Source organism: Larus michahellis, chromosome 4 (genome assembly GCF_964199755.1).
Source record: "Larus michahellis chromosome 4, bLarMic1.1, whole genome shotgun sequence".
Lineage (NCBI taxonomy): Eukaryota > Metazoa > Chordata > Aves > Charadriiformes > Laridae > Larus > Larus michahellis.
The window spans coordinates 51,095,231-51,108,791 of NC_133899.1; the positions used below are offsets into that span (position 1 = coordinate 51,095,231).

General features: G+C 37.0%; 1 protein-coding gene across 4 annotated transcripts in view; it reads right to left on the bottom strand.

The window, feature by feature from the left end:
- Window positions 1-8,516: 8,516 nt before the first annotated feature.
- The window catches only part of UBR1 (ubiquitin protein ligase E3 component n-recognin 1), a 66,925-nt gene continuing 61,880 nt past the window's right edge, over window positions 8,517-13,561 (bottom strand). For all 4 annotated transcript variants that reach the window (XM_074584697.1, XM_074584696.1, XM_074584694.1 and 1 more), the window contains exons 42-47: window positions 12,884-12,992; window positions 11,042-11,098; window positions 10,468-10,545; window positions 9,642-9,812; window positions 9,338-9,439; window positions 8,517-8,861 (exon numbers count right to left, since the gene is read on the bottom strand). In XM_074584697.1, coding sequence (XP_074440798.1) covers window positions 8,720-8,861; window positions 9,338-9,439; window positions 9,642-9,812; window positions 10,468-10,545; window positions 11,042-11,098; window positions 12,884-12,992 — 659 coding nt within the window. In that variant the 3' untranslated portion in view covers window positions 8,517-8,719. The remainder of the gene's footprint in view (window positions 8,862-9,337; window positions 9,440-9,641; window positions 9,813-10,467; window positions 10,546-11,041; window positions 11,099-12,883; window positions 12,993-13,561) is intronic.

A 13,561-nucleotide genomic window follows, 5' to 3' on the forward strand; every position in this document is an offset into this window, starting at 1 on the left:
TATTCTGTAAGAATATATTGTAAATAAAGTGTGTGATGTAAAAGTCTATACTGTAATTCATGCTGGCTATATACATTATCATAATTTCAAATGCAATTGCTTCACTGCTTAAAATTTTAGGCCTATACTTAAGTATGTTAAAAATAGAAATGGACAGATGGGGTCTGTCTACAATAGTAGCTTGTAGCAGATGTTTTGCAAAAGGCATGTAAGAGGCAAGACCATTAAAAAATAGTTCTTTCCCTGACAAAGCCTCCTAACTTTCAGGAAACTGCAGTTTGGGACTTGGTATGACAAAGAGCGTATTTGTATCACTGTGTTTTAATAAATCTCAGTAGACTTTTTTTTTTTTCCCCTATGAATTTGCAGGTTTTTTAAAACCCATTCATATTTTTGATATCCAAAACAGTTATGACAATGAGCTTCAGATTTTAATTTGTCACAATTCAATTCCACATTGTTTGAAAAACTGCTTCTCTTTGCTTATTGACTCCCTGACAGCTTAATTGGGTATCCCCTAATTCTTTATGTAAAATGTAGCAGATGATCATTCCTTATTTATTCCCTCCATGTCATTCCCGATTTTACAATCCTCCATTATAATCTCTCTTGGTCCTGTCTTTCCAAGTCGAAGAAGTGGCTATTTAACTCTTTCTTCTATGGAAGCTGTTTCACACCTTTGATAATTTTCATCACTCTTCTCCATTTATTATTTTTAAATGAAAACACTGTATAGAGCTGAAGACATCATGAACTAAATAGCTCTTTTCTTTTCCTAAGAATTCCTATCATTGCTTGCACTTTTGACTGTTCCTGAGCATAGAGATAACATTTTCACAAAATTATCCATAAAAATACCAAGAAAATCTCTGATATGAATATAGCTGGGGGTGCTGGTCGACAGCAGGTTCAATAGGAGTCAGCAGTGTTGCCCTGGCAGCCAAGAGGGCAAACCGCATCCTGGGGTGCATCAAACACAGTATAACCAGCTGGCCAAAAGCGGTGACTATCCTGCTGTATTCAGCCTTGATGCAGCCTCACCTTCACCACAGTGTGCTGTTCTGGGCCCCACAATTTAAGAAGGATGTGAAGGTCCTCAAATGTATCCAGAGAAAGGCAACAAAGACGGTGAAAGGGCTGGAAGGAGTGTCCTATGAGGAGCAGCTAAGGACCTTGGGCTTGTCTAGTCTGGGGAAAAGAAGGCTGAGGGATGACCCCACTGTTCTCTACAGCTCCCTGAGGAGGGGAAGTGGAGAGGGAGGTGCTGAGCTCTTCTCCCTGTTATCCAGTGACAGGATGCATGGGAATGGTTCAAAGCTGTGGCAGGGGAGGTTCAGACTGGACATTAGGAAGCATTTCTTTACCAAGAGGGTGGTCAAACACTGGAACAGGCTTCCTAGAGAGGTGATCGATTCCCCAAGCCTGGCAGTGTTTAAGAGGCATTTGGATAATGCCCTTAATATAATGTGCTTTAACTGGGTCAGCCCTGAATTGGTCCAGCACTTGGACTAGATGTTCATTGTAGGTCCTTTCCAACTGCAATTGTCTATTCTGTTCTATTGCAAGATGTTAGTTTTTGCATAGCTGCATTAATTTTCATTTATCAAACTGAATCTTCTGTTATTATCCAGTCACTACCCTGAAAACATTCAAAATAAGCTTTTTTTACTGAAAATATTTGTATCATTGGCAGAATTTGCCACTTTATAATTCCCTTTTTGAGATCACTTCTGAAAACACTGAAAAAGACCATGTATATTTCTGTGGATCTCAGTTGTTAAGCTTCTTCCATTGTGAAAACATACTGTTTATTCTCTCTTTGTTGCTGAATGAGATCTTCCTTATTATCTCTTTTTATCTGTGAGTTAGTTGGAGGACACTATTCAAAGTTTTTTGAAATCTACATTATTATTGACTGGCTCAACATCCTCATCATATTCATTAGCTCTTCCCTTTGCACTGCATTTACCTATGTGTCTACTTATGTTCTTCATTTCAATCACTTTGTCCAGCGTGGAATTAAACTTAATTGGTACATAATTCATTCAATCATTTCTCAGAGCCAAAAATATTACTTCTGCAACGCAGTCTGTTGTCATGTTGTTGTTGCAGCACGCTGAGCGCAACACTGTCCTGAGCCTTACCAGCAGCGCTAAAATTAGCTGATACATACTGGAAAAAAACAGAACACAAAGTTGTAGTACCTTGAGAGATCAAGGAGAAAGACAGTCATGTTAATCAGACCTTGTAACAGAATATGATTTTTTAAAAATGCATTATTTTTTTTTCAGATGAGTATACAAAGTGCCACATGCATCCGTCAATAGCAGTCAGTTCCTCAACACAATTTTAACCCATATATATTTGGAAAAACAGTTCTAGATTGCTCAATAACCAAAAGGTGTAAGTTAATCAGAAATAACTCTGAGAAAAAACGAAATTATTTCTGTGGACTTGTTTCATTCGGAAAAATTGAATCAAGAAGACTAAGAGTTTGCAAATTTTAAAAAATAAAATACTTTTAAAAATAAAAAAGTGAGGAATGGTTCAGTGTGATGAAAATGGTTGTAAAACAGAAAATAAGAGCTTTTAAAAAAAAAAAAAAGAAAGGAAGGAAAGCTTACTCTGTAATTTAAGAAGTATTTCCTAATGGCAAAACACATTTAACTGTAGCAGCAGACGACACCTGATATTTTGCACCATTTAAAAAAATCTCTCTAGGTCATCTATTTAGCTTGCAGAATTATAAGAGCTGTGAGCGTACTCTTGATAACTCTCTAGTTGAGGTCCCTGTATGATGGATCTATCAAGACTCTACTCTGCAAAATAGATTTGGAAGGAAGAGTGAAGTAAAATGATCATCCAGCTTGAGGACCTCTTAAAGACACAGGAATTTCATGCGGTAGTTGCTGTAACACATTAGCACGAAGAGCAGGGGTATAACTGCCCGGCTACACGTCTTCCCTGCCCCCCCCCCCCCCCGCCCCAGCTCATTTACTTTCATAGGAAGAGAACACATTTTACCATGAAAGACTAGTTAATATTTGGCAAGTTAACCTTTGTCTCTCAGCCAACAGCCAAAAAGCGCAGCAGTGGCTAGTGATATGATCACTTGTGAAATTCACTGAGTATCAGCATACATTTTACAGCTGTTGTCTTGATTATTACCGCTAATTACTTAGTCATTAGATTTTTCATCTCTACCCTGTCTAGGCATTCAGAGTCCCCATCGGAATAGATGTATTACAAAAAGATGACAGCTTATTTCCCAGTAATCAGGATAAATGCTTTCTTTGCTTTGTATGTATTAGTTTCCTCAGACAGTGGAAGTGCACCCTACATATCTCACTTGCGTTACAGCACCTGTCACAATACTTTGAGTTTCCTGAAGTATTTAACATTACAGCCACCGGGTCAAGAAAACAAACTCAGGGAACAGCACAGACTCCATCTTTAATTCTCTGTAATTTATAAAGACAAAGATGGCATTAGCAAGCCAAGCCTTTAAGCCGGAGCATCTGCTCAGATACAGAAATAAATACGATTTAGGGGACACTTCTTATCCTATTTGTTATTAATGCGTAATCCAGTCAGAATTAATAACAATACATTTGTGCAACAGCAACTTCCAGAGTAAGAAACTCACCTATGCATAAAACAATCTTCCTTATAAGAAGTTCTTCATAAAAAAACCTGAAACCTTTTAATATTCAGTTTCTGGTGAAGTCACTATGACAGTTCCTGTAGAAACTGCAATTATGATGCTCTTCCTTTTAAAGCTTTCTGATTACCACTGAAAACAGTTGCTCTACATTGATCATAAAGAAAAAATAATTAATAAGAAATATACAAATACAGCACATTTAGAGTTTCATTTATATTAAAAAATGAAAGCAGTACATTTCCTTAGAAGCTGGAAACCTCCCATCTGCAAGGTGATTTTTTTTTTTTTTTAACTGCATACAATCATACAGTTCTCTACAACACAAGATCTATGATATTTAACATCTTACAAATCATTTGTTACACATGTGCTTTGTATCAGTTTCCCAGTATGGGAGCACTTTAGGCTCTGTATACGGTACTCTGTAGTTTAGCAAAGAACCATAAGGTGCAAAGCGCACAGAACACAGGTGGAGTCCTTATTTATGAGGAGACCATCATTTAAATGGATGATCTTCTCCGGTTCCTCTATGTCAACTAACTGAGGCAGACTGCTTGGAGTATGTCCAGGGAATTGCTCAATGAAGTTCTGTATAAGTCTGAATTGGGAAAATAAATATTCCTAGATCATCTGCAGTATCATGTGATCAAGATACATTCGTTTTGCCACTTTTAGTAAAGGCATGATTCACAGAAAGAAAAACGGGATGAAAGAAGGTCAAAGGCTTTTTAGCATCTAGAGTGGATTATTCCTCAGGTGCCATGGTAACCTTCAGGATAACCTTCAAGCAGAAACTCTGGTACATTGGGATGAACGACCTCTCTCCAAGCACTAGACTGTATCTCAATACTTGCACCCAAAGAGGCTAATGTTATATTTCAGGCACTATTAAGAAGAAGGAGATAAAAGGTTCTGCAGTCTGCTGCAGAAGACTAAGCACAGATCTTCACAAATACAGCAAGGACTTGAAAGGATTATGAAATCCACAGTCCCCATTGCCTGCCTCACAACATTTCATTGAGGCTCATTCAACTCAAGCATGAAGCCAGGAAGCCTCCTAAAATTAAGTCTGATGGATTCCAAGTTGTTTGACAACCTGTAATTAAACGGCACAAAATAGACTCTTTTTTTCACACTAATTTCATCAACTCAAGTCACACAGAAATAAAGAAGAAAACTCAGGTCCAGTTTTAATATTTTATGTTTAACTTTATACTCAGTCTCCTCTTACCATTACACGAAATAACGTAGATAATCCCTTTGAATTTCAGCTTGCTCTCCTTCAGCACGCGTTTCCTTTACACAGCTTCTCTTTCATGTACACTTTCAACCACAGTGAATCTAAGCCTAGAGAAACGTAGCTAGGATTAGAAATAACTAGATTCGAGAGACTTGTAAAGGAGTGGATTTTCATTATTATCCATTTGTTTTCTGTATCAAACCCCAAATTTAACCTACCTGCAAAACATAGATAAAAGACAAATAAAAGAGATCGTGCCACAGAAATTAAACAACTTTCATTTTTTAAGCAAGTATCTTTGAAGATCTTGTCAAGTAATAGGTTAAAAGAATCTAAGTAACAAACTTAAATCTTGTATCACGAATCTGACTGGTTTACAATGGAGATTATTCAAGGATATTGTCTAGTAAATAAAGTGGATTTCAACCACAAAGCAAAGCATACGATGGCCAAAATCCTCCTTTATATAATTTTGTACGTTTGTACATTGCACCTTGAGATTCTTACTAAGCAAGAAATGGTGCTGTGGCTTTTTTCCTTTTTTTTTTCCTCCCCCCTCCCCCTAATGAATGGGCTGCTTGTTCTCATGACCGTCAAAACATTTTTGCTAGTAGACTTTATCTACCCTTACCTTTTAAGGAACTGGTTCTTAAGAAACATTTGCTTTACTAAGAATAAGCATAGAGAGCATTAACACCCAAACTCTGTAAGCTGAACGGTGCCCAAAGCTACAACAAAGCAGCACGAAAGCGATGACAGCCAGCAGCTTGTAACATCAAAGGGGGCAAGAAGTATTGGCCGTTTCTATGGACGAGACTTCTTGGCTGTTTGCTTAGCTCTGTAATAAAGCACTTTTTAAAAAAACAAAATAAAACAGAAGTCACACATCACGTTAGACCACCACCACAAAAACTTTCCCTTTCTAGAGAGTCTAGAAGTATCTGACTTAACAGTACATCCAGTTCTTTAGGAAGTTACAAAACCAGCATCACTCAACTAATCAGTTCAAGGACATCTAAATATTAAGTTCTGTACTTAAGACTTCTTTTGCAAATTGAGGTAGACATTGCTGGAATTTGCATCTGTGAAATACTAGGACAAATTTCAAATGGAGTATTTCTTTAAATAAGAAAAAGCGTGCCACCACTACTAACTGGTACAAGGACAACACAGACTACAGGGAAAACTGGTATTGTTTACCAACCATTTACTAACTCTTCCATACCGACAGATGCTACTATAATACTCTTGTAAAATGAACTGTGAAGTGTCAAAGCACCTCCAAATAAAAATTGAATAATCTATGAGAAGTTACTTTATTTCCTTTTTTTAAATATACATATACAAGATATTTTATTTCAAAAGCACAAGAACATTATACAAGTTTCAAATTTACATTTTTGCAATTAAAGATACCAATATGTGCATTATCAAAGAACTTCTTCTGTCAGCTTGGATGGAACAGAAATCAGTGGCATAAGCGTCTTGCGATCACTAAATACAGATTATACTCACAGTGAACAAAACTGCATAGTAATTTATGAAATGAAAGATGACGACGCTAGTCAGCGAATGACATGGGAGCCCATTTGCTAAATTAGTATGTGCAAATGTACAGAAAGATGCAACTTCTCTCTCCCACTTCTTCAGCTACAAAGAGATTTCTAGAGCTTTAAACACGAGCTCACCTGCTCAGACCAGCTCCTGTCGTTATATACTACAATTCAGACAGAAAACAAAAGTGATCTCACTGCATATTTGGTAACGGAATTTTTGTATGAGTGAAGTGCAAGGTAACTGAAAGTTTTTGATAAATGAATAGGTAAATATCAGAGGGAAACAGTAAGTGAATACAGTCTTGGTATCAATGAGCCATACATTTGCTAGTCTTAATCCAATGTTTTTGTTGCTGAGTAGTGTTTTAATGACCTTAGAAATCGCCAGTGCATGCAAGTTTTCATGACAACTGTTCTTCTAAATTCAGTGTGCATTTCAAATACATTTTAGAGAAGACTAACAGAATTAATGTTTGTCCTTAAGGAGTTTCATATTCAGGTTTAGAATCTGAAAGAATCAAAATAAGGAGAATGATCTTAATTGCAAGAAACACAATACCTGAAAACTATACCAAAGCCAACTATTTATATCACCAGGGAAGGATTATACCAAAAGTTATAAAAAAGTATTTGAAATCAGAACAATATTTGAGTTCATTGGTATTCCATTTTTAGATGAGTTACGGTGCTGTTCAGTGCACTCATGCGTACTCTAAAAACTTTTAAAAACTAGAAGAACGATATTTACCGCTAAATCATTATTTGTGATTCTACTATCTCTCATACAATCAGCAGCAAAAAAATCAACAAAAAGAAATCATACAAAACATGCTCTCAGACCTAAATTTGGAAACCTCCCCTTGCAAGCCTTATTAAAATGACACAAAAGAATCCAAATAGCAAAGGGGCGGGGAAATTTAGAGCACTGACAACTTTCACAGAGAAATGGAATTTCCTGGGAAAGCATTTTTACACATCACATTAAAATTTCTCATGTAAATTATGGTTGAAATTCAGAAAACAGAACAACAACAAACATTTAGAACTGAAGCCCAATCATGTATCATTGAGAGAGAGTTCAATCACAACGTGCTATTAACTACTGGAGGATAAAGAGACAGACTTAGCCACCCTTTTTTCTCTTTTCTGCTCTAACTGGCACTGAACCACTGAACATGGCCCCCGAAACACACAATTTCATTTACATGGGCAGGGCTCCAAACAATAGTGACAGAGGATGAAGAGTGGAAAATCCCTCAAATATGGGCGAACTTATTTCTGATTCTAAAACTTGCTGCTTTGGGGCCTTAGTTTTAGTCCAGTGATAGCTTTGAAGGTCTTTGACTTTACTGAAGTCTCTGGCTCTTGTATAACTTGCAGAGCTACACTACAACTACCTAACAGTATTTTTGCATTTGTTCTCGGGGAAAATGTCAGAAGAAAAACTGTAAGAGAAGTAAAACTAACCACAACCTAGCCAGATGATGTAGCCCTAGACCTCTTAGGATATACAACATTAATAGAGGACAAATTCATTAGATAAAGTGCAGTTCTGGCAATGCAAAAAGCACAGACTTCATTTTTTGATGCAACAAGCAAGATGGTAATTCCCCCATGCACTTTCTATCCCACACTTCTCTTTTAAAGAGCTCATTAATGAAAACTCTTCGTTAAATCCCAGGATATAGCTGAATGCAGGCCTTTCATTACAACTTAATGCTTGCTGTACCTGTTGCTACAGGCCTGGCACCACTTCCACTCCAATATTATGCCACATATCTTGACCGATTTTAAAGGTTCACTAAGCTTGGGAAAAGAACCCAGGAAGAAAGTAAAGGAGGCTTTTCCATAGCAACTCCATTTAGGTATATTCTCAAGGCATGGAAGAGACAGAAATGTGGTATGTGCCCTGAAGCACAGTATTTGGGAAGCTTTCCTCGTCAAAACAGGTGAAGCAATTACAACTTCTCAAAAAAGTGGAAGTATTTCTGGACCTGAATGTTCAGTAAAATTATATAATGTGGTTTTCCTCTCTTTTTTTTGGGGGGGGGGGGGGGGGGGGGGGGGGAAGAGCAAAACATAAGACATGAGATTCTGTTTCAATGTGTCAGTAATACATCCAACCTAGAGAATCCATCAATTGTATCTGAACTACAGAATCTACTTGAAAGTAGATTATTTACTGCCACCTTTCTTTCCTTTTCCAAAGCACTGCCAAAGGTAAGAGTTTTCACTAAAAAAAAAAAATAATCAAGAGCCTCAGAGCAGTTGCCAGTTGAATCCAAAGAAGATCTGATTTGTTTCTTGGCTCCTGGCAATCTCCTCTATGATGCAGTGTTGCTGCCATAGCAGATGGAGCTTCCGGTAACGCTCACGACATAAGTGCAGGGGATTGCCTCTTCTTCATAGAGAGAAAAAAGGAGAATATCCAAATAAGCATAACAGAATAGCAACGACAAGCTGTTCCATTAATAGTCTAGCGTTAACACTTTTAATGACAACCAGAAAATATTAAATACTTGTATGAACACCAATTCCAACAAGTCTGGAAATGAAAAAAACCTCTACATCCGACAAGCAATGACTGCCATTTCAGCAATGGCAATTGTGCATTTCTGATGAAAAGCATACAAATTATTCTTGAGAAAAGTAAGAAAGTTTAACAGTACCAAAAAAGCGTATTTTTCCATTATGAATGACCAATTCACGACTGGAAACTGACATCATGAATTTGAAATTAAACAAGTTCACCAGGCCAAGATACATATTACAGTGCTGTACGTGCTAGCAGGAAGAACATGTTGTCTAAGGGGGATAAGAAAGAAAAAGGTACCAAAATAGAAATTTAGAAAGAAATTAAGTCAAACATTTACTTACTTCAGACCTGGGTCTGTTTCTCCATATTCATCCAAGTAGGGAGCAGGATACAAGCAGCCCCTGGTTTTACCTTCGATGAGGACAACTTTGCATTCCCTGATTCTTAAGGAAAAAATAGCTGCATTTAAAATACAAGACAACTCCCAGCAGGTTCTTAACTTTTTGGTGAGCAATATTTTAGGTAAAAGCAATGTTTCTTCATCGCAGACAAGAAGAATCAAGTGCTTTGACAGCATTGTGAATTTTGACCTTCAAATATTTCCCTTTACTTTTTTAACACATCGAATTCTGGCTAGTTACTTACTTGAGAAACATACAGACTCCAGCTCCACATTGAAGAGCATGAGAAGTACAGGCTCCCAGCTCCTCCCCATTCACCAGTTCCTGACAACAAGTATTCTGGGAACACAACATAGCCCCACAGAATAAACACAATACTGGATGTTTTTGCTCATCATCAGAAGACCGCGGGCATCTGAAAGAAGTGTAACCAGAACCTTACTGCAGGAATTAAAACTTCAACAGAAATGTTAACTATGCATAATGTTCCAACAACAACAACAACAAAAAAACAACCAAAACCCCCAACCCACAAACAAACAAAGTCCGAAGACACACTACGTCATAATGATATTTCACATATCTGTCTCCTTTGGCTATGTTTTTACATTGCTTGAAATATTTTATCTGCAAGATAACTGCTTTGAGCAGGAGGTTGGAGTAGATGATCTGCTGATGTCCCATCTAACCTGAATTATCCTATGATTCACTCTTCCTGGCATAAAATAGCGCCAACCTTCTGGGCTTCTTGTGTCCAGTGCAAAAATAATTTTCAGACTTATGGCCAAACCAAAGGCACATTGCACTGGTGAAAAATGACCAGCAGATCAAGCTACAATAATTTTATATTCTGTCTTATCAAACATGAGTGACTTCATTTAGTAAGCTGTTGTGTTTCAGATTTAAAATGAACATGTGCTAGTATTGTCCAGTATCACCATAACGGTGCCTTCACTTCTGCAACATAATTTCTGTACACAGTTTTAACACCAGTTACAGTAACTGCAACAATAGAAGTGCCTAAAAGTGACAAAGCAAATAGGAAGACAAGTAAATACACCACATCTTACCTAAACTGAGAGGCTTGGTTCAGAAGGCAGCTATAGTCTTCAGGAAGCTCTATTAAACTATTTCTTTTCCTAGGATACCTGGGTAAGTGAAGAAGAACTCTTATGAGAAGAATAAAGATGGCAGCAAAGAACAGAACGGATAGCCATAAATTCCTGCTAAGCTTTCCGTCCTTCCTGCAGACTTCTGCAGTTCGAGAGCAATTCTTCAGGCCTAGATGCCCGAGTGAGAGGCTCCACATGGGAGCTTCAGCATTGCTATATTCCAGAAAAGGTGATGAAATTAAATCTCATGTGTAAGCTACACGTACGAAGACATTTCAGATTTCAGTTAGCTTTTGGTTTTTTTCCTAGACTAAGCTGGATAACTTGTCTAACAATGTTGTACATTCTCAGTGAAGAGTCACTACATGAGGAATTATACACAGCCATTTAAAGAGAAACGTACTTTTGGTAGTAGAGTGGGAGGAAGAAAATACAAGCACTCTAACTTCCCCACAACAAGCACTTCATTCTTTCAACAGTTTTAACAGAAAAACAGAAGAAAAAACAGCAGTAACAACAAGACCAAACTTACCTTACTGCAATGCTTTTCCCCTTCAAGCAACTTAACACCACCGGGTCAGCACACCACCTATTTCAAACAAACATTTGCAGATGACAGTGTTTGATAACAACATACCTTCAGGATCACTAAACTAAACTAATAAGCAAACACAGAGCACAGATCAAGCATTGATAGTTCTAGCTAAAACTTCACAAGGAGAAACAGCTATCCTTTACAGTTTTGCTTCAGGAAAAGAATTTAAGTTTGTATACACAAGAAAAACCTATGTGAAAAACGCTGACGCCTAAAATTATCAACACGCACACAGAGTTAACACAGAGTTCAAAAATGAAGCAGTCTTCAGAAATACTCAAGTTCTTGAAGTGGGCTACAGTACACAGCTCCTTTTGGAATATATCTGCTGAAAGCCACAGTGCAAGAAAATACCATACAATCTACTAGGAAAATATTTATTGCTTTTATTTAATAACCATTACCCAATGGTTATTTTACAATGCTGTATTGCATGTGGTGTGCGTGCTTAGAATGGCCAAACCTGTCTACTAAAAGAATGGTAGATATCGGCAAGTTATTAAACAGAGGAACTGGTGCATCTAAGATACCTTTTCAGTTATTTCTACAAAAAGGAAGAGAAGGGAGAGAGAACTGTAGCAGATGGTCAGTCTAGTAAGCCTCATTTAACACATTTCTCAATCACCAAATTTAGTCTTATGAAATGAGATTCTTTCAAAAAACATATGGGAATGTGCATGATGATCTGACAACTGTTACTATTGCATTAAATATGTAGCCTCCTACTTAAAACCTGTTTTTGACTGGGAGCACCACAGTGGATTTGTTAGCCCTGCCTCTAGTGATCATCTTCTAATGTTCAAAAGCATCTATCCCCGGTGTTCTCTTATAAGCACCATTACGTGCAAACATGTAGGAACATATAAGACAAACTTATTTAATAATTTACTTGTGAAAATGCTATTAATTTATAAGTAATTACATATACTACAAATACAATTAATTATAGTAAAATTGCATGTAGGGAATTTTTTAGGTCAGCTATATGGACTATAAGTTGGAGTCAACAGCTCAAAATGTCCCTAAACTGAAGGACTCTAGACAACAAAACAGAACAGAGGTTAAAAAAAAAAAAAAAAACCAAACCAAAACACAACAGAAAAAGCTAGTGTGAGCCAGAGAATTCCGCCAAGAACCAGTAACAATAATTAATGCAACTAAGTGCACAAACGGTCACATTAAATACATGGGACAGTCTCCAACACAAATATCAGAATTATTCTCAGAGTTGGGGGGGGAGTGGTGTCTGTTTATTTTAACTTGTGTTTTTGAATGGAGAATTTTACCAATTATTTCTTTACTGCTAGATTGCAATGTACATAATATTCAAATTGTACCTTTCAACCATTAAGCTAACTTCGACATTCATCAGTATTTTGGAAATCCAGAGAATAGTACAAAGCCTACACAAGTTTTCCATATTCTCATTTTATAGCTCATGTAATCAGCACTTCTGCTGTAGACAGGTTAAAAATAGGCCAATGAACAGTAAGCGGCATACCATGCAAGCAAAGGTTTATGATAACTTCTTTCTGCATGGAATGATTGAAGGATGCATGTCCCTTAAGCTATAATTGTTTAATATTTGAATTACCATAAAACATAGAATGTTTATGTTTTTGAAGTGTTTTAAGAGATTCAGTATACCTGTGCACATCAAACAAATGTTTAGGACCCTAGTATGAGTTTGAACTCAATCATTTGTTAACAAATTTGATCTGGAATTCCCATAGGGTCATTACAACAGAAAAATGTGGCCTGTCCAGTCCCAATTAGTACCTTTGAAGCAGTGGATTTACTGTGTCCCAATATTCTTGGAAGAGCAAGAACAAATTGGTAGGCAGAGAGAGGTAACTGCAAAGTGCCTTGAATTGCCCTTCTTCAGAAACTGCAAAAGAAAAAGAAAACACGAACAACTGTTGAAGTGTTTCGGCACCACTGAATAATTCACTTAAAACTAGAAATCTCCTGATCCCTTTTTCATTGAATAAGATGTATCTTGCAACCTCAGCATAGCTCCTAGCTAGTACAATTAGATGTAATTCCACTGACTTAATCGGAGCTACAATAATTTGCATTAGCTGAGGATTTGCTTTAGGTTTAACAAATTTGGCATATATTATTAAGTAATTTTGAAGTCATGCATAAGTCACTGTAATAACAGAATTCTTTGCTCAAATACCATTTCACTGTATGACATGTAACACATACATGTTACCGCAGCAGATTTCTGTACTTACATTTTAGGTTTTGACCATCCTTTTGGACTGCAAGGATACCAAATTTTGCTATGATCAAGTCAGTGCTAACACACTGCATAAAGCTGAGCTCATTTAATAGTTTGCTGGGTGGTCATTTATTGGCTCTGCTACAGAAAATGGCACTGCTGATTCACTCCTCCCTATAGAATCAAAGTTCCAGACTAACAGTAAGGACAACAGCATATCCCAAAGTGCA